Raw genomic sequence first — 19536 nt, 5'->3', positions numbered from 1 at the left:
CTACCTTTGGTAGCATGCGAGTGCAGGGAAGCAGGTTTTCTGCTAGGCACTTAATTTACCACATGAAAGTACATCACATTTATCACTCAGAATTCTCTCTCTTCCCTTGGATTCTTCTTTAAGGAGGTACAGAGCTGCCCAGAGCTCAGTTGGATTCTTCTTTAAGGGGGATATAGCCGCCCAGAGCATCGTTGGATTCTTCTTTAACGAGGGATGGAGCTGCCCAGAGCATTGTTGGATTCTTCTTTAACGAGGGATGGAGCCGTCCACAGCTTCATTGGATTCTTCTTTAAGGAGGGATGGAGCCGCCCAGAGCTTTGTTGGAATCTTCTTTAAGGAGGGATTGAGATGCCTAGAGCTTTGTTGGATTCTTCCATATGGAAGGATAGAGCTGTCCAGATCTTCGCTGAATTCTTCTTTAAGGAGGGATAGAGCCACCCAGAGCTTCGTTGGATTCTTCTTTAAGGAGGGATAGAGCCACCCAGAGCTTCATTGGATTCTTCTTTAAGGAGGGATAGAGCCACCCAGAGCTTCATTGGATTCTTCTTTAAGGTGGGATAGAGCCATCCAGAGGTTTGTTGTAATTCTTCTAAAAATGGATAGAGCCGCCCAGATTTTCAATGGATTCTTCTTTAAGGAGGGTTAGGCCGCCCAGAGCTTCGTTGGATTCTTCTTTAACACTGGTGCACGGGCATTCAAAATGCCTTAGCGAACAAAATCTCATCCCTTAAGACTAAGATAAGTACCAAAAAAGAATCTCTGCTCTCCTCCACCAAGCAGAGCACCGTCCCCCACAAAAAGGCTCACCTGATTCCATCCTCCCCCCCAGCGTACAACCCCTCCTTTAACTTCCACAAAGTGTCCACCAAAGAGGTTGAAAATACCATTCTCACCCTCAAACCCTCAAACTGCCACGGAGACCTATGCCCCGCTCAACTGATTAAGGATGCTGCCCGTGATCTCGCACCATTTATTACCAAACTAATAAATGCGTCTTTCACATCAGGCACCGTACCTAATAATTTAAAACAGTCCTGGGTCCTCCCTCTGCTCAAATAACCGAACTTAGACCCTTCCACCCCAACTAACTACCGCCCTATTACCACAGTACCATTCCTTCTTAAAATCATCGACAAAATAGCATACCAACAGATCCAACACTACCTTGAGCACTTCCAGCTCCTAGGCGTCCGACAATCGGGCTTCAGGCCACAACAAGGAACAGAAACCGCACTCATAGATCTCAAGACACAGATAGACGAGTTGAGAGATCAGGGGAAGACAGCATTATTGCTTCTCCTTGATCTCTCGGCGGCCTTTGATCTGGTCGACCATGAGATCTTGTGCAACCACCTACAAATAGCCGCCCACTTCTCTCAAGAAGCAACCAACTGGATCCAATCCTTCCTTAATAACCGCACGATGAGAGTGTTCTCATTATCAGCAGCAGCCGACCCCATCCCTATCACGTGTGGCGTGCCGCAAGGATCTTGCGTCTCCCCTACACTTTATAACATTTTCACGAAGCCCCTTTTTGATGATCTAGACGATCTGGGTATCACCTACACTAATTACGCCGATGATACCCAGATCCTCATCCCGTTGTCGGGGGATTATGACAAGGATTTGGCCTTCGTTAATAAAGTGTACCTCATCATCCAGGCATGGATGGCCTCATACGGTCTATGCCTGAATGATGACAAGACGGAACTTCTCATTCTAGGCTCTACACACTACCTCAACAAACTGGGCCACAAATACTCATCATTCATAATTGACGATAACAAAATCATGGTAGCTAAGGAGGTTAAAACCCTCGGATTCTATCTAGATTCCACCCTTACCTTTAACAAACAAGTGAATCTAGATAGAATCCGATTCCGGCATCCGCCACTTCCTACACTTGCAAACTCATCAGGGCAGCCAAACCCTTTCTCTCCCCCACCAACTGCACCACCTTGGCTAGGGCGCTGATCCTGTCCAAGTTGGACTATTGCAATGCCTTATATGTAGGCTGCAACAAATATATCTCTAACAAAATCCAAATCCTCCAAAATAATGCCCTCAGAGCGGCCCTCAGTATCCCGAAGAAAGCCCATATTTCAGACTCCAGAAGATCTGTCAATTGGCTATCCACCAAGGACAAGATATTCCTTAAATCGGTGTCTCTGATTCACAAATGCCTCCACCATGCAGCCCCCCAATACCTCATCGCCAGATTTACTAGACCTACCCTCTCCCGCCCCTCAAGAACGGCCAATTCCAACCTTCTTCTGGTGCCCAGGTTCAAACGTACTACATCTGGAGGCAATAGCTTTCCAGTAAAAGCAGCGCAATTTTGGAACTCCCTCCCTCCTACTTGCAGGGAGGACCTACCCTACCACCAGTTCAGAGCCAGGACTGTCCACTGGCTCAAATCTCTCGATTCGTAACGACTCTTAGAGACCCGGATTCACCTTTACCATGTGGCTCCTCATTGAATGTAAATATGTTTATAGTATTGCCCTTAATATACATGCTCTACCCCTACTCATTGAATGTAAATATGTTTATAGCACTGCCTTTAATGTACATGCTCTACCCTTCCTATTTGGCCTGATACGTCCGGCAATGTAACCCCAGCTGGACCTCACCATACTGTATGTAACAAAGCTTTGCAACCCTCTTGCTGCCTTTGCGCCTGGCTACCCCTGGGTTTGGTGCGCATTACAAATAAATAAATACAAATACAAATACAGATAGAGCCGCCCAGAGCTTCATTGGATTCTTCTTTAAGTAGGGTTAGGCCGCCCAGAGCTTTGTTGGATTCTTCCTTAAGGAGGGATTGAGATGCCTAGAGCTTTGTTTGATTCGTCTTTATGGAAGGATAGAGCTGTCCAGAGCTTCGCTGAATTCTTCTTTAAGGAGGGATAGAGCCACCCAGAGCTTCGTTGGATTCTTCTTAGAGGTGGGATAGAGCCATCCAGAAGTTCGTTGGATTCTTCTAAAAATGGATAGAGCCGCCCAGATTTTCAATGGATTCTTGTTTAAGTAGGGTTAGGCCGCCCAAAGCTTCGTTTGATTCTTCTTTAAGGAGGGATAGAGACGCCCTGCGCTTCGGGAAGCAATATGCCAGGTTTGTACTGGAGGCACACTCAGAGGGCACCCATAATTCAGAGCCAGGAATCTTTCGTTTGCTTTGGAAAGTTTCTCTTCTTGTTCCTGTTTGCATCATTTCTCCAAAGGACATATAAAAAGGTTCTCCTGTCCTTTGAAAGGTTCTCCCCTGGTTCATGTCTGAATTCAGAATTTAACATTTAGTGTTACAAACATTCCTTTCTGCTTCAGGAGCTTTCTCTTCCTGTTCTTGGATGCAGCATTTCTCGGCTTTACTTCTGAAATGTTATCATCTACTCATTATAGTAACATGGCATTTCAGTTTGCAACAGTTCATCATAAAATTGAATTGTTCTGCTTTTGGGTCGTTCTCGCAGTATGCTCTCTCCTGTTTTTCAGCTGACAGCTCTTTGTTGTACAATATATATATTTTTTGCCCTTGGGACTCTAATGCCATGCTTTTCCTCCCTCCTCTTTCATTCCATGTCATCCTCCCAATGATTCTACGCCCCTTTCCTGCTAATTGGGTTATGAAGCCTAGCCGTTGCGTGTTTTGGCCTCAGCAGCTTTTCAGGACTCTCCTGCTCTCAATATCATTCCTTGGCTCTCATACCTCGAGAGGCACCAATCCCCCCTTTTTGGGTCCTGCTGCTCTCCTCATGTCTCCACTCCGGTGTGTTCCACAGCTCGCTGTTTGTGAGTCTGTGGGACCTAACGGGTGGTCATTTGTCCTTGTGATTTGGCTTTGCCTCTGTATTATTCATCAGCATTGTGACCTTGTCAATCTCGAAACCGAGGCTCTGTGCTTCAGTTTCACCTGCATGTCGTTTCTTCAGCGGTCGCCAGCACTTTGGTATTGCCAGAAATCCTCCTTCCACCTTCCATGTGGAACCCCATTTTCTGCATTTCTATGTTCTACCTCTACAGTTTAACAGGAGATGGGTTGCAGGTTGAATGCCCTCCTGAATTTCTACAGCTGCAATTTCCCCTTTGTCCCCCAATCCCTTCTTGTTTGGATGTCCCCAGTTCCTTACGAGTCTTTTCACACATTAAAGTATATACAGTTTGACTCATAAATGACTTGCACTCACGACTACATTACTGAACAGATGTATTACTGTTGATAGGTTTTGAGTAAAACAGTACATTTGCCAAATAGACTCACATCCTTCGACTCATATTTTCTACATCTTCCATGCATAATACTCAGATTTTCCTCCCAAAATTACTGTACCCTGGCCCTGAGGCTGAGAGCAACACATATACATCAAACATAGGGAACACTACTATCCAGCCTGAAGGTTGCTTCAACTCTCTGTGGGAGATATACCCTATGGGCAGGATGGGGAAACTAGTTGCACACAGACCACCCCTGTGGGAGGACAAGGCAACCTGGCATTCATACAGTCAGACTTGGGGAACAGGCTCAGTCACACTGGGATCACTGCGGGCGACCTATGGTTACCGAGCCTGAAGAATACACGCTAGTGGGTCACCTCACCCCGCTCTCGTTTCTTTCTATAGTGCCTCTGTTTATTGGGTACCTTCTTCCGCTTTTGGGATAACTGGAATCACTGCACTGTGCACCTGTCAGTCTACTTTCTCCATTCTCTGCATCTTAATTAGTCTTGCTTTTGCTATCTGTCATCTGCACTTACCTTCATAGGCTAAAGGCTCTATGCCCGATCCATCGCTGTCTTTTGGGGGCACCAAAGACCAGGCAGACCTATGTGCCCCAAAGGTCAGAGAATAGAGCTGGCCCAGGGTGGCCCAGGGTGGGCCAATATGGAGAGACCCTTTCTATCAAAGCTTGTGAATGGTCTACTACCTGAACACCCTGCAGAATCGTTTGATGTGTCCCTCACAGCCTGCGAGAGGCAAGGGAGCAAGCAACTCTAAATGCTGCCCCCTCATTCGCATTTGCCTCCTGGGGGCTTAGTCACCACACCCCTCTTCCTGCACACTCCAATACTGGCAACCTTTAGTATGCCAGTCTGTTACTGGGGAACATGTATCCTTTTAGAAGCTGCGAAACAGCGAGCCCCATGGAACATAGGAAGCATGTTTAACCAGACCCTGATTTCTGTGCCAGCACACAGAAAGGATTGACCATTTATCAGGTCCCTTAATGCCAACTAGAACTGCCAATGGTGGTTAAACACATGGCACATGCCAGCTCTCCTGCATTCAGCTTTTGTGGAGCTGCAGATCAGCTAAAGTGACTCTGGAATCCGACTAATTTTGGGATGAGCCCTAGCCATGTAGGATCCAGTGGCCGGGCTCTAGGTAAATCATGCTCCAAGCTGCGCTCCCGGTGTGGCCCCGGGGATGGTGTAGACCCCACAGGTCCCCTGCTGGTGCTGGCTGCCCTGTGCATGTTGCTGGTGCTGTCAGGGTTCTTTATTTTCATCACCCACCCCGTCTGGCCCCGGGACGGGTCGTCTTGCTCCCAGGACATGCCGCCATCTTCACCTGGGCCTTTGCACGCCGCACAGCCCGAGACTCTCGCTCTTTTCCGGTCACCCCGGTTTGGCCCCCTGGGGACTGTAGCCACACATGTCGCGCCCTGATTCATGGATGCCCGCTCACGCGTCCCAAGGCTGTGTGCACTTCTTCACCTGGGCCGCACCCTGCATATGTCCATGGCTTTTGATCTTTTGCTGGGCTACAGCTGGCATACACAGCTTGGCCAGCCACCTCCGTGAGGCCCTGGGGGGCCGCTCGAGGCTGTGGCCCCCCCAGGGAGCATTCATCTTCCTTATTTTTGCTCTTTTATGCTTCCTTATTTCTCTGCATATCTTTGTCTGCCTTGCTCTGTTTCCCCATCTTGCAAATGACACCTCTACCTGGGCTTCCTTCAGTGAATTCCCTTGTGGAATCCTTCTTGGGTAAGTCCATTCTTGCTGGCAGGGAAGACCTGACCATTGTCCATGAGTTCTATGCGTCCCCCATATGCCGGGATGCATGGTTCAGTCAGGCAAGTCCAGATAAGCACATTAAATAAAATACTTGGTTAAAACCTCTGTGTACTGTGTTTATTTCTCTGCTATTGTTTTGCCTACCCTTGTATATAACATCCTACCTGAAAGGGCCCCATTTGGGACGGGGTTAAAGTAACATAACAAAAATGTAACATAATACCTGTTAAGAGTAGGAAAAATGCACTGGATGCTTTATAACAAATCCTATACTCCAAAGGGCACCTTTGTCCCATCCCAACTGGCCCCATTCCTATTCCCCATACACTATTTGTTTTTCTGTGTACCGGGTAGAAGATACCTCTTTGAACAAACCCCTTGAGCAGGTTCCTCATTCGCGACACCTTGAGCTTTCCCTTCCTTACTTTACAATCTCCCACTTCCCCGATACACTCCACATTTGCATTGCTTTAAATAACATTGGCAGCTGCAGTCAGCGCTTAATTTCCTATTCCAGTAGCCACATGTCACTCATGCAGTAAGTGTAATATGATATGATGTGATAGGTTATTTATAAAGCGCTTAATACCCAGAGGTTTCTAAGCGCGGACCCAGAGATCGAACCTCTGTTGCTCCGTGTCGTCTTGCTTCCAAGGCGAGCACGTTGCCCCTGAGCTATCCTCCCGAAACAGTAATAGTCCAAAGTACAATACCTGTCCGATGGTCAGTTATCTTTGTCGTTCACCAATAGGCACACCACTGCTCTGCCGCGAGTGGCTGCCATGGGTTCACAAGGGCCTTGCTGATGGTTATAATATGTTAAAGTTTCCTCTGTGGCAGTGGTTGTTCTTATGGGCTATGGCAGCCTACGATTATCTCCGTGGCTGCGTTCCACTTGAATGGGCTTAGGTAGCCCTGTGACTTCCTCCATGGCGGTGCACTTAATGTTTAAACTTGGCCTGAGGGCTCATGCCTCCCTCTCGATTGCTAGGTACCCCACTTATAGGGTATTAACTGATGCCTATACTTAATGTCCAGGTGGTCTACCTATGGATCATAGAATTATGCGTTCTCCCATTGTCACTTTGGGTCACCTGCCGCTCAGAGACTAATTCTTTTCTCCTGTTTCCAGGTTTGGTCACCTGTAGCACGTTTTGATGCCTACCTCTTGTTTCCAGGTTGGGTCCAGCTTTTTGTCCATCAGACTCCTGAGAGATGCCTCATTTGATGCTAAGGGTAGAATGTCCCAGCTTCTCCATAACTTTCTGGAATCCAGCAAGTCCACAGAGCCAGCAAACCGACAGGGAGGAAAGAAGCGAGCCAGCATAGCCTAAAGATTATCAGGACACACATGACAAGATCAAGGGAAGGAAGGAGCGAGCAAAGTAAAGTGAAAGAGAGATAGAAGGAGGGGATGGAGGAAGACCAGCTAGAGCGATGGAACGGGGACACCGGGCTTCAGAGTGGACAGGCTGCCAATTTCATAATAAAACCTCAAAGAAAGAGAAACCTTAAAGGCACCATTGTTTTGGGTTGATTACCTGCCTTTGCTGCCGTGGACACATCTGTGAACACATCCTCCTTTCTATTTTTAATAGCAGCTTCCCCCATACCTTACCAGGGTCCCCATCCTGCTCCATTCATCCCCTTGTAGCCTCTCTGTCCATGCCTTGTTTAATCTCTTTACCTATTTCTGTCATGATATCCCACCCCGCCCCCCGTCTCCCTCTTTTTCACCCACATACATCTCTCCATGTCTCTGCCACTCCTAAATCCCTGTCCATCTAAGTCATGACCAAGACTCCCCTTTTCACTTTGCATCTGTCTATGTACATGTCCTCATCCGAATATTTGCTTTTCCTCCTTCCCCATTTCTGCGTAGCATTCACCCGTCCTTCTACATAAGCATGGGCAACAACTGAGTCCTTGTATGAGGGTCCGTTTTTGTAGTGGTCTGCGCAGGGATTGTGTTTGCGAGAGCGGCTCTGTGCTTTATAAAGTATGCAAATAGTGGGGGTTGTCACTGAGAAGCGCTGTGTTTGACTTCACCTTTTGAGTGGAAGACTGGTTTAGGAAGGCGCTCTAGAGTTGCCGAGGTCTCGGGTTCACAAAACCGTTTGCTGATATGGTATGTGGCTGAGAAGGTCTAAAAGCGAGTAGCCTGGGATTGTAATGTTTAGCTGAGATTATGCATCCTTCGGAAGATGTATGGATGACTAGGGCAGATATTGTCTGTATCTGAGGATGTGGGTATTTTAAAAGGCCTTTTGGTCAAGAGGGTCTGTATTTCTGAAGTTCTGTGGTGTGAGATAGTGTTTGGTCTATAGGATCTCTGATTGGGACGCACTGCGGCAGAGCGGGGTTTGGCAGAGATGTTCTGTGGCTGTGAAAGTCGGTTGTTATGGTCTTGATTAGATGCTGCATGTTTGAGGTTTTTTGCATCTGATTGGGTCAATACGAGCTATATTATGTGAATGAGAGGTCTGTGATTGAGAATCTGTGATGCTGAGTTCTGCGGAAGGGATGGTCTGCAGGTGGGATAGTCTGCAGCTGTAACGGTGTGCGTCTGGGATGGCGCGCAGCTGAGATGGTGTGCAGCTGAGATGGCGCACTGCTGGGATGGCGCACTGCTGGGATGGCGCACTGCTGGGATGGCGTGCAGTTGGGATGGCATGCAGCTGAGACGGTGTGGAGCTGAGATGACGTATGGCTGGGATGGCGTGCAGCTCAGATGGTGTGCAGCTGGGATGGCGTGCAGCTGGGATGGCGTGCAGCTGAGATGGCATGCAGCTGAGATGGTGTGGAGCTGAGATGGCGTGCAGCTCAGATGGTGTGCAGCTCAGATGGTGTGCAGCTGGGATGGCGTGCAGCTGGGATGGCGTGCAGCTGAGATGGCATGCAGCTGAGATGGCGTGGAGCTGAGATGGCGTATGGCTGGGATGGCGTGCAGCTCAGATGGTGTGCAGCTGAGATGGTGTGCAGCTGAGATGGCGTGCAGCTGGGATGGCGTGCAGCTGGGATGGCATGCAGTTGGGATGGCGTGCAGCACAGATGGTGTGCTGCTAAAATTGTCTGTGACTTAGAGTGTCCTGGTTATGAACGTCTGGAGGTGAAGTGGATTTTAGTTGAGAATGCCCTACATTTCAGGGGTCTGTTGTTGCAAGGCCTCTGACTGATAGGTCCTGTAGTTAAGAAGTTCTAAATTTCAGTAGGGTCTGTGGTTGGGAAGTTCTTTGGCTGGCACAGCCTTTGATTGAACGTGTCTGTGATTTACATTTCCTGTGTATCAGGCCCTGCGCTTGGCCCTGTATTTGTGAGGTTATATGGCTGGTACAATGTGTGGATGGGAAGGGATGTGTTTGACCAGGTCTGTGGTTGGGAGCCTCTGCAATTGAGAAGTCTGTCTTTGAGATAGTCTCCAAGCTGCAGGGTATGTTCTTGGTTATCTGTACAGCAAGGAACCACTTATGTATAATTGCGGTCAGCAACAATGAGTTCATACAAAATGTACACAGTGTGATATGTAGATACTGGTCAACAGGGATCAGGGGCTGACATCTGCTGATGGTCTGCCAGAGTTGTTGAACATTGTAGGAATGTAATGGTCAACTGGATAGTTGGTGTTGTTTTCACTAATAAAGGGTTTTGGCCAGCAGGAGTTTAGAAGCTGCTACCAGCAGATGGCCAACAGGTGGTAGATATCTGGGTTAGGAGATGAGGTTAGGGTGTTGTTATGGGTCATAGGAAGAAAGTGGATAGCCGCAGTGAGTAATGGTGTACATGTGTGATGGGATTCGCAGTGGTAAGTAAGAGATCCAAGTGAGCCAGCAGGGAAGAGATTTGTGATGACAAGATAGGTGAGAAGATGGAGGATATTGCTGTGCAAGTGGCAGGAGGGTAGCAGCTAGTGGAGAACAGGTGGTTCTAAGTTAGTGATGAGTAGGGGGGTAGTATTAATAACCAGTTGAAATATTTGCTGTATGCTAGTCACACTCCATGCAGCGCAGGCTGCACCTGAGGATATACTCTATTCTTAGTGAAGCCAAAGCAGTGCGCCCGACCGCCCTACATGCTCTCAGCCACCACAAAATCTCAAAGATAGCTCTGGCACAAGTGGTCCATGGGGTGGCTTGATAATACCAAAAAGGTACCTCCAGTGTTGGGGATCAGTAGAGGCCACTGTGGCAGTGGCTATTCTGTGAGCTGTGCGCTGCCTTGTCCAGAGATGTGCAGGAGCCGGTAGTAGAACAGCTGGAGATCCACAATCTCCCTGTGGTTGCTACCTCCGTCCGGCTTGGGACAGTGAAGTGGTACCCACCCAGGTGCTGAAGGTCCTGTCCACAGAGGCTCAGGGCCTGAAGGACATACCCCCCACAAGCTCAGTGAATCAGAAGCACACCGACACACACTATGAGGGATGAGAGCCAGGCCCACACAATGTCAGTGCGTGGGGGGAATAGAGTGTTGCACATTAGAGAGTCAGTATGGCTCTCAGCGCAGAGTACAGTATGGCTTCTACTGATGCTATGCCACAAAAGACTGGATTTTCTTTTCTGCAGCGGTATTAAAACAAAGCAAGTCAATAGCAGCCACCACACTAATCACCACCCTGCAATTTGTTTTCATACACGCAGCATTGTTAAAACACTGAATTCCATGCCGGTCAATTCATAGATATAATAGACAGACTTAAATGTGCACATATTGGACTCCTGTATTCCTCTCCATGTAGAGACTTTTGTGGCCAACCGTTTGCCCCTATCTGCCTGCTCTGCGCAGCCTATTACCCCAAACATGGCATTTCTATGAACATGTAAAATCAAAAGGGTTTGTCACAGAGAGCTGTCAAAACGAATGCATATAATCCCCGTAGCCAGAGCATAACTTTAAAGATTGTGTTATACATCTTGGCATCGTGATGGTGACCATCTAACATAATGGCAACCTCCACTCTCTCGACCCAAAACCCCCTTCACCTGCTACTTGAAGAAGCCAAAACACCCTATGTGAGGGTAATCGGCCACCACGATATGAAGAAACCAAAATATTCTCAAGAATACATTTAGGGTCAACAAGGAAACCTTTGCCATGCCCATCGTTCAGTCCAGACTGGCACAGAGCTGCATTCAAAGCTTTCCCTATTCGAACTCCGTGGATTGGGGAAGCGTTCCTGCTGTCCTAAACCCCACACAAACAGGACAACTGCAGACCCCCCTACAAGATGAAATAAAACACATAGGGAGTGAAGAACCCTACACGGTAAAAAAACCACTAGAAAACGTTCCCCGAATAGGAGAAGAACCACTGTCATCTTGGCACAATTTATAAAGCCAGAAACTCATGTGTGCCACACACAGACACCTGCTGCTGTGTACTACAGGGTTATGTAGAGCAGGGGTGATACCGATAGGCCCGTGTCTTCAGCAGTGGCCCTCTTGAGTTGCCCAGAGCTTCACCACATTATGACAATACTGATGGTATTTCAGAAATGTGGCATTTCAGAGAATCTGCATGCAGCGTTTGAACCTTTTTTGGTCCTTTCCTATCCCTGTTTAGAAATGAAGAACATGGGCTGTGTACAGTAGCAGATCATTCTGCCAGTGTGCAATTTTGACCCTTCCCTGCAGTACATTTCAAAGAGAGTGAGAAGGTGGGAGTGTGACATGTCCACTTTTTTCCCCTCCTCTGGAGGTGCCCCAAAATATTTCTTTCGCAGAAGTTGAAAGCATGCACTAATAACTTATGAAAACAAAGTTGGTTGGTACAATATTCGACTCCAATATTGGGATGTAGGCAAACATTGGAGCAATTTGTATGAGGTATTTGATAGCATAATCTGGCAGTATTTGCTGTTGGTGGTTTATTCATGAATACTGCATGCAATAAATGCCACCTGGCCCATAATCAACCAAGTGGCAAAGCCATGCTGTATTTGACACCCCTTCTTTTTACCGTTAAGCTCATCATGATGACTAAGGAGACGCCGGGAGTGCCCTGTCAATGTGCCAAACCTGGGAAGTCTGCTTTCTGGACAGAGGTTGCATTGGCTGAAATGAATCACAGTGATCTGTAACAGACACCCCTGCAATGTCAGGCCCCCACTCATTCGTCATGTCCTTTGCTCCTGATCAGATCATGGTCTCTTTTTACTTGACTCCACTTCCCACTCCTCTGTCTCATGTCCCAGATTCTTCTCTTGACTTAATGTTTGCGTTTTGTCTTTTGCCAACAGTCTTCCTGTTTCCCCTCCTCTGACTCCTTCTACTTCCTCTTTTTAGCAACATGATCTTCGTCACTTCCATATCTCATCAGTTATCGCTGGTGATCACCACTCTTTTCCCAGCTCCCGCAGACTTTTCTCTTCTTCACCCTGACTCTTCCTATTCTCTTTTGTCTTCTGCATTGACATCTTTTCTTGACTCTCTTCATCTTTCCTCAGCCTTTCGTTCCTTCTTGTAAGCCTCCGCAAATGTGTTTAGCTACTTTTGGAAACTTGAAGGATGTTGGCAGAACGCGTGCTCTTCAGCTGTCTTTGCTACTCTCTCTTCTCATCATTGTTCTTATGGTCTGAACTTATTTCAAGCTAAACGGTTCTACCTATCTCCCATCATTTCTCTTCACCCTCATAATTTATTTTCTCTTAACAATATGTTCGCTCCTCATTCTCCCTACTCCTGCGTGAATTCTTCCCTCACTTGCCTCTTTCTTTACCTCTAAAATTGATATATTATGCTCTTCTTTCTTCCCTTCTCCTCCTTCCTCTTCTATTGCCCCTTCATGCTTTGCTCCTCTTTCTAAGGCTTTACTCTGCCTCATGCTCCAAAAGAGCTAATCTGACTACTGGCCCCTAATTCTATTCCTTCTGCCCTTATCTTTTCATTAGCACCCGAGTGGTGACATAACGGCACCTCCCAGCCACTCGGGGACCTTGGAATGCAGGCTTTCCCTCATGGTATTGCCCACCTTCGGTGCCTTCGAGCAGCGGGAAGTGGCCAACTTGTGCTCCCTTCACCCCATTTGCCTCCCTCCCAACCCAATCCCTCCACCAACCCATCTCAGGCTCTACTTATCTGTGGCCTCCTCGCCTGCTCACAGCCACTCCTGCTGAACCGCCACTTCCTGTTCATAGCAATGGCCATCATGCAAAGGGAGAATGCACTATGTGAAGTTCTCTTCTCTCTGGATCCATTGTGGTCAGTATATTTGCAATTTTATTTAATTGAGACATGGCCATTTCTCAATTTAAGAAAGATATTAGCAACCAGAAAGTATGCAAAGGTTAGCAACAATAAACCCCTCAGTGGGTGGGTGTGGGATGGGCATTGCCTAACTGATAATGCCTCTCCCCCTCATAGCCTAATGCTTCAGTGTATGTTATGTTATTGTGCATTTGGTATGATCTCAAAACGCTGTGGGTTGAACGCCCTTGGGGACCGTGTCCAGCTCAGTGGAGAGAGTAGGGTAGTAAATGGTGCTTGGATGCACTGAGTATGTGTGCAGCAAGTGTGGTTTACGTTTTGTTTAGCTGCATTCTAATATTAGGCATGATGCAGTGGTTGTGTGAGGTCAGTGCAAAGTGTGCAGCAAGGCGGTTGACTTCAGTGTTTGCATTCTAGTGGTGATGGAGCTTGTGTATGAGTTTATGTGTGCAGCTAGGCCGATTTAATTTTGTGGGTTATAGCGGCGTTCTAAAGACTGTTGAGGTCTTCATGCAGGTGTGTAGGTATGTGTGCAGCCATTGAGAAATTGATTGAGGGGTTTAGCTGCATTCTATTATTTGTTGGTGTAGTGGAGAGAGTGAGCATATCGGTATGTGTGAGTGTTTGCACAGATTGGTGGGAGACCCCTATTTCAGATTACCTTCCAGTGCCTGCTGAGCTGACTGTATCTAATCTAGAAGTTCAGAGTATTGGTTCTCCAAGAGAGATTCCCAGTCTAGCAGAGTTTGTTCTGATTACCAGGTTTGGGGTTGTCTTTTCCTTCCAGGTAGTGTCATCATTGTTGAGTTGCCCTATTCCTAATCTTTATTGGGTTAAGCAAATTGCAGATCCATGGTCGTCCCTGTGTCTCATTGAGTCTGCCATTGTTTATTGGAAGATACCTTCACATTGTACAGTTACATCCAGTCATGTTCTGTCGGACTTACAAGTACTAGCTAGATTCGATGACTGGTGTTCCGTGGAACCAGGGACCAGCAACAGCCACTATGGTCATCCCTGTGTCTTGTTGGGTCGGCAGATTGCTTATAGGATGACACCTTCTCAGTGTGCGTTTACTTAGGTTCTGTTCTATCCTGCATATGAGTACATCCTAGGTATGAAGACCGGTACTCGGTATGCCCGAAGGTCAAGCAACAAATCAGGTTGTGATGTAAAGTGTGTGTCTGAACTGGCAGCATTATATGCAGCAGGGGTTAGAGTGTTCCTGATCTGATGTGCGTTTAGAGTATTGTTTGTTTGTTTGTTTGTTTATTTATTTGTATGGTGCACCATACCCAGGGGCAGCAGGGCGCAGCCAGAAAGAATATTCGAGGCTTACAATGTTACAGAAATATACAGTTGAAGTAAAATTATAGACATATAAGGATTACAGGAATGAGAAATATACAAATGTTCACACATAAAAAATATCAATATCTATACAAAGGAGTGAAATGTACAGATATGTACAGGGGCTGTTTGTGGCGAGAGCAAAGGCTGCAAACAAAAAGTATCAGTATCTATAAAGAGGTATAAAATGTACAATTAAATACAGGGGTTGTTGGAGTTCAAATGACTGATGAGATTCCTTCTAAAGTGCAAATATGGTTGATCGGCTCTCAGGTTGTATGGCGAAGAATTCCAAAATGTTGCAGCTTTCACAGGGAAGCTGTTACCTCCAATGGTGGAGAGGTTGAATCTGGGAATTATCAGACAGTTGGAATTGATAGTTCTTGTTTGTCTGATGGATGACTTTTTACTTTATCCATCAGATAGCTAGGGGCAGCATTGTTGAGGGCTTTATGGGTTAGGGAGGCCAGCTTTAGTTTGATTTTATTGTCGGTGGAGAGCCATTTGTGTTGGCGTCTGGTAGTGGAGATGTGTTCTCTTTTATTAATGCCGAGGGCAGCTCTCAAGGCATTATTTTGTAGGATTTGTAGCCAATGGGTAATGGCTTTGTTAGCAAAGCTATATAGGGCATTACAATAATCGAGCCTGGAGAGTATGAGTGCTCTTGCCAAGATCATACAGCTGTCATTGGATAGGAAGGGCTTGCCTGCTCTTATTAATTTGCAGGTATACGCAGTGGTGGATGCTAGTGAGTTGACCTGTTTAGTGAATGACATAGTGGCATCCAGATAAAAGCCGAGGGTTTTTACATCCCTGGATACTTTGATAATGTTGCCGTCTATGTTAAATTCGTCATATTCAAGGCCTAGTTTGTTGATATTAGCTGGGGTACCCAGGATGATGAGCTCTGTCTTGTCATCATTCAGGCATAGGCCATGAGATGCCTTCCATGCCTGAATGATGAGATACACCCTATTCACCAACTCTCTGTCCTTACTGTGATCCCCTGAAAGTGGGAGGAGAATCTGAGTGTCATCTGCGTAGTTAGTGTAGGTGACACCCAGATGATCCAGATCGTCGAACAGAGGTTTGGTGAAGATGTTGTATAGTGTGGGGGAGACGCATGAGCCCTGCGGGACTCCGCAAGTAATGGGAGAGGGGTCTGCTGCTGCTGATGGGGAGAAGACTCTCATTGTTCTCTCACTCAGAAAGGATTCAATCCATCTGATGGCTTCTGGGGAGAAATGAGCAGCTGAATCCAGGTGTCTGCAGAGGACCTTGTGGTATTGATGACAGGTGGTAGCACCTCAATGCCACTTGCAAGGAGCTTGCCTTGTCAGATTCCTCGCCTGATTCTGAGCTTATTCCCTTGAGGTGGAACAGAGTCAGTCCATTGCTGAAGCTCAGTTATTAGTGCCAGTGGGCCATTTTCCGGGTACCAGGTAATTGTTTATAGCTGGTGGATGGGTATTCCTCTCGTAGTTTATGGTTTGAATAGCTGAATTATATAGTATCATTGTCACATCCGAGAGCTAAGAGTGCTAGGGAGCTCATCAGATTGGAGAATGTAGTGCATATAAAAAACGAGAAAAAAGAGCAAATCCAAACCAAGCCTACTTGCTACTGCACCACAGGAAAGGAGTTCATGGCATCAATTTCCCAGGCAGATCAGGGTAGCATGCCTTGATGATAGACCACCTTGGCTAATCTTCACAATTCTATCTAAATGTGACGCATGGCTAATCTTCACAATTCTATGTAAATGTGATGCTTGGCTAATCCTCACAATTCTGTCGGCATGTGATGCATGGCTATTCTTCACAGATCTGTCCAAATGAAACACATTTCTAATCTTCCTAATATGTCTGTTGTAACACATTTCCTGCCCCCAAAATACATTTGGGCGCAAAACATTTAATTTCCCACAAAATACATCTAAATCCTGCATGACATCTGCCCCCCAGTATACATGCAGGTGCAGCACATTTCCTTCCACAATTCAGTACAATGTCTTACTATGAGGCATATAACAATTGCTGGCTATGGAGGGTAGCACAATTCAACAATGTCAGCACCGTTTAAAGAGTAGTAGTAGTGTAAGACTGGCTGGGTTTCTGGAGCACAGTAATGGTTGTGCTTTCCGTCCGTATCGCCTTACTAGTTACATGGCGTGACAACATTAAACACAAATTAGCTATCGTGCAGAACATAATGACTAACTATGGGGAGCAGCGCAGTTATTTCTCAAAGCACAGCAGGGGCATATAACAAAGCTATACCAACAGTTTGGGTGTGAAGTATGGCTACCGTAGGCAATTTAGGCTCCATCTAGAGTCTAGCTATTTTACACACTTAGACTGAGTGCCAAAATGTCTACCTTAAACCATTAGGCTTGATAACAGGTAATACAAGTAGTGGGGGTTTTCTGAAGTAGAATAATGGCTGTACTCCTCGCCTACACCACACTTACCTTTTCGGTCGCTGTAGGTTGTCTGCATCAAGTGTCCCAGGCGAACAAAGGCAAACACGGAGTGGAGCTGCTTCTTTGGAGAGCTGCCCTTTGCCTCTGGCCCTTAGCCGAGGGCTGCCCGGGCAAGGCTGCCTTTGGAGGGCTGGTGAAGAAAGGTGTTTCCTGGTCAAGTGACCAAGGACACAGGCCAATCGGAGGGAGTGAAAGCAGGCTGAGGACTATGGATTACTAACTGCAAGCCAGGCAAAACTACAGACAATGGACAGGCACCCCTGGCTCCCTCAGCCAATTGCTATCAACATGGGAAGAGAGAGGAAAAAGGAACAGAAACAAACAATGGACTACACCCAGTTCAACCAGCAGAGAAAATATGATTTGTAAAATCCTCTTAAAATCCTCATTGTGTTCCTTATCAGGCAGCTTGCTTCAGCTCTTTGCTTTTATCTGGTCTTTTTCCTCTTTTAGGCATGCTGCTATTTGGATTTTTTTTTAAAACCCTCTCTTGATCCTTTTTGCCCCTCAAACTGTCACCATATTTCCTTTTCTTCCCTTCCGCTCTAAAGCCTTTGAACTTCTGTTCTCAACTATCCCTCTACCTTGAGTCTAATTATACCCTCTCCTTACTTCAATCTATATAGCCGGTAACATTGTTCACTGGGTTTAGTGCTTGTTGCTGAGATCTATGTGTGATCTGCAGGTCGCAGGTTCAAATTCCGACAAGGCCATCCCAGACTTTCATCCTTCCGATGTAGATAAATGAGTATCAACTTCATTTGGCGGATAATAATTGCATATAAAAAATGGTGTATGTACAGTGCTTTAGTGAAACCACTACATAGATAACAAATTATGATTTCTATTCAATCTGGCTTTTGTCCTGCCCTCTCCACTGACATGGCTCTCATGCTCATCACAATATTTCTCTCTTCCGCTCATCATTTTTAATCATCTCTTCTTACTTATTTAGACTTCTCTTCAGTTTTTGATGTGGTGCATCAGGCCGTTCTCTACTCGCCCTCTCTTTTGGGGTGTCCATCAAGCTCCAGTTCTACTAGTTTATCTTCACGCTACCCCTCTTTCTTCAATCATGAATTTTTTAACTTATACTGTCAATGCTCTGGCAGTGAATTCCACATTTGTGACTATTTCCCTGTCTTCACTGATAAACTAAGAGCTTCTGTTTCTGATGGTCCTTCTAGCATGGAGTCCTGGGTGCTCCGTCTCTTCATCTTAACTCATCCAAGACAGGAATTATTTCCTCTTCTGCTCCTTCTCACAAGTGCTGCCCCCTTCTCTTTTTGTTAATTTGACTCCCAATCTTCTATAACTTACCCCTTCTACTTGTCATTTTGGTGTTATCCTTGATCCCTTACTTTCTTATTTCTTCTCTTGCTCACTTCTGCTGCATTCAACTTTACAATAGCTGCAAGCTTCATGGTTTTCTTAATCTTGTCCCCACTCCTTATTTTTTCCCCTGACTTGACTACTGCTTCTCGCTTCTTCTAGGCCTTCTTGCCTATGCACTTTCCCAGTTGAATTCTATATGTTTCTGCTATTTGTCTTCTATTTGTGTTTCCGTCCCATTCTTCTATCTCACCTCCAGGGGTGTTGCTAGGTCTGGAAAAGATCCAGAGCTACGCTAATGTCAGGACTGCTGGGACTCAGGGCTAGCTAGCTTTTGGTTGTAACCCCTAAGTTTCTATCTAGGGCTACAATCAAAAGGCCCGGGGCTATAGCACCCTCACCCAACCTCCTACTTCTCCACAGCTTCCTCTTGCTGTGTCATATACACCCAGCTTCCTGGTTCCTGTCTGTGAGCAGCATAAAGGATCAGATGGCCTGGAGTGACACTATAGAGGACCGAAGCTTAAGCAGGAAACAGGTAAGGCTTAAAAAATGTATGTGTATTTTACGTGTATGAGGTGTGTGTCAGAGGTATGTATGTGGTATGGGTCAGTGGTGGGTGAGTATGTATGAATGTTATAGTGTGTTCTCGGTTGGAGGATGCCTGCCTGTGTGGAGAATACAGTGTGAGCAGATGTGACAGAACGTTTATGGGTGAGTGACTATTGGGTGAATGAATAGGAATGTGATAGTTTGTGTTTGAATGTTCTGGGTGGGCAGGTGCGTGCCTGTACGGAGCGTGCAGTGTGAGTGGATGTCAGAGAAGGTGTATGAGTGACTGCCTGGTGGGTGAATCGGTATGAGCTTGACAGTGTGTGTTTGAATGTTCTGGGTGTGCGTGATGTAGGCAGTGGAGTAACTTTGCTGAAAATGTTGGGGGGGGTAGAGGTGGGGTGGAGGGAGGGCGGATGGTGGGTTTTAGGGATCGTTTCGGCCAAATTGTATGAAAAAATCTGGTCAAATGGTAGATTTGACTGACTTCGGTCACCACCATTAGTTTGAAGCCGAAGATACCGAACATGAAGAGCTGGGGTTGCGGGGGTGTCCCCCGCTGATACCCATGTTCGGTATTTTTGGCTTCGGCGGTTGCAAGGGTGTC

The 19536-nt window shown here is 46.5% G+C and overlaps 1 protein-coding gene across 2 annotated transcripts in view; it reads left to right on the top strand.

Moving 5' to 3' along the window:
* LOC138526952 (CD82 antigen-like) overlaps nucleotides 1-19536 on the top strand; it is a 462340-nt gene that overhangs the window by 403031 nt on the left and 39773 nt on the right. Inside the window, exon 9 of one of the 2 annotated variants that reach the window (XM_069637861.1) lies at nucleotides 7193-7533. The exons of the other annotated variant lie outside the window; for it this stretch is intronic. Within the exon in view, the coding sequence (XP_069493962.1) occupies nucleotides 7193-7348 (156 nt within the window). The 3' untranslated portion in view covers nucleotides 7349-7533. Of the gene's footprint in view, nucleotides 1-7192; nucleotides 7534-19536 lie in introns of those variants that run through there. 2 annotated transcript variants of the gene reach the window in all.

The sequence above is a fragment of the Ambystoma mexicanum genome, chromosome 1q (genome assembly GCF_040938575.1).
Source record: "Ambystoma mexicanum isolate Mex_15411 chromosome 1q, UKY_AmexF1_1, whole genome shotgun sequence".
Lineage (NCBI taxonomy): Eukaryota > Metazoa > Chordata > Amphibia > Caudata > Ambystomatidae > Ambystoma > Ambystoma mexicanum.
The sequence above is the reverse complement of the archived record's forward strand: the minus strand, read 5'-3'. Positions and strand labels throughout refer to the sequence as shown.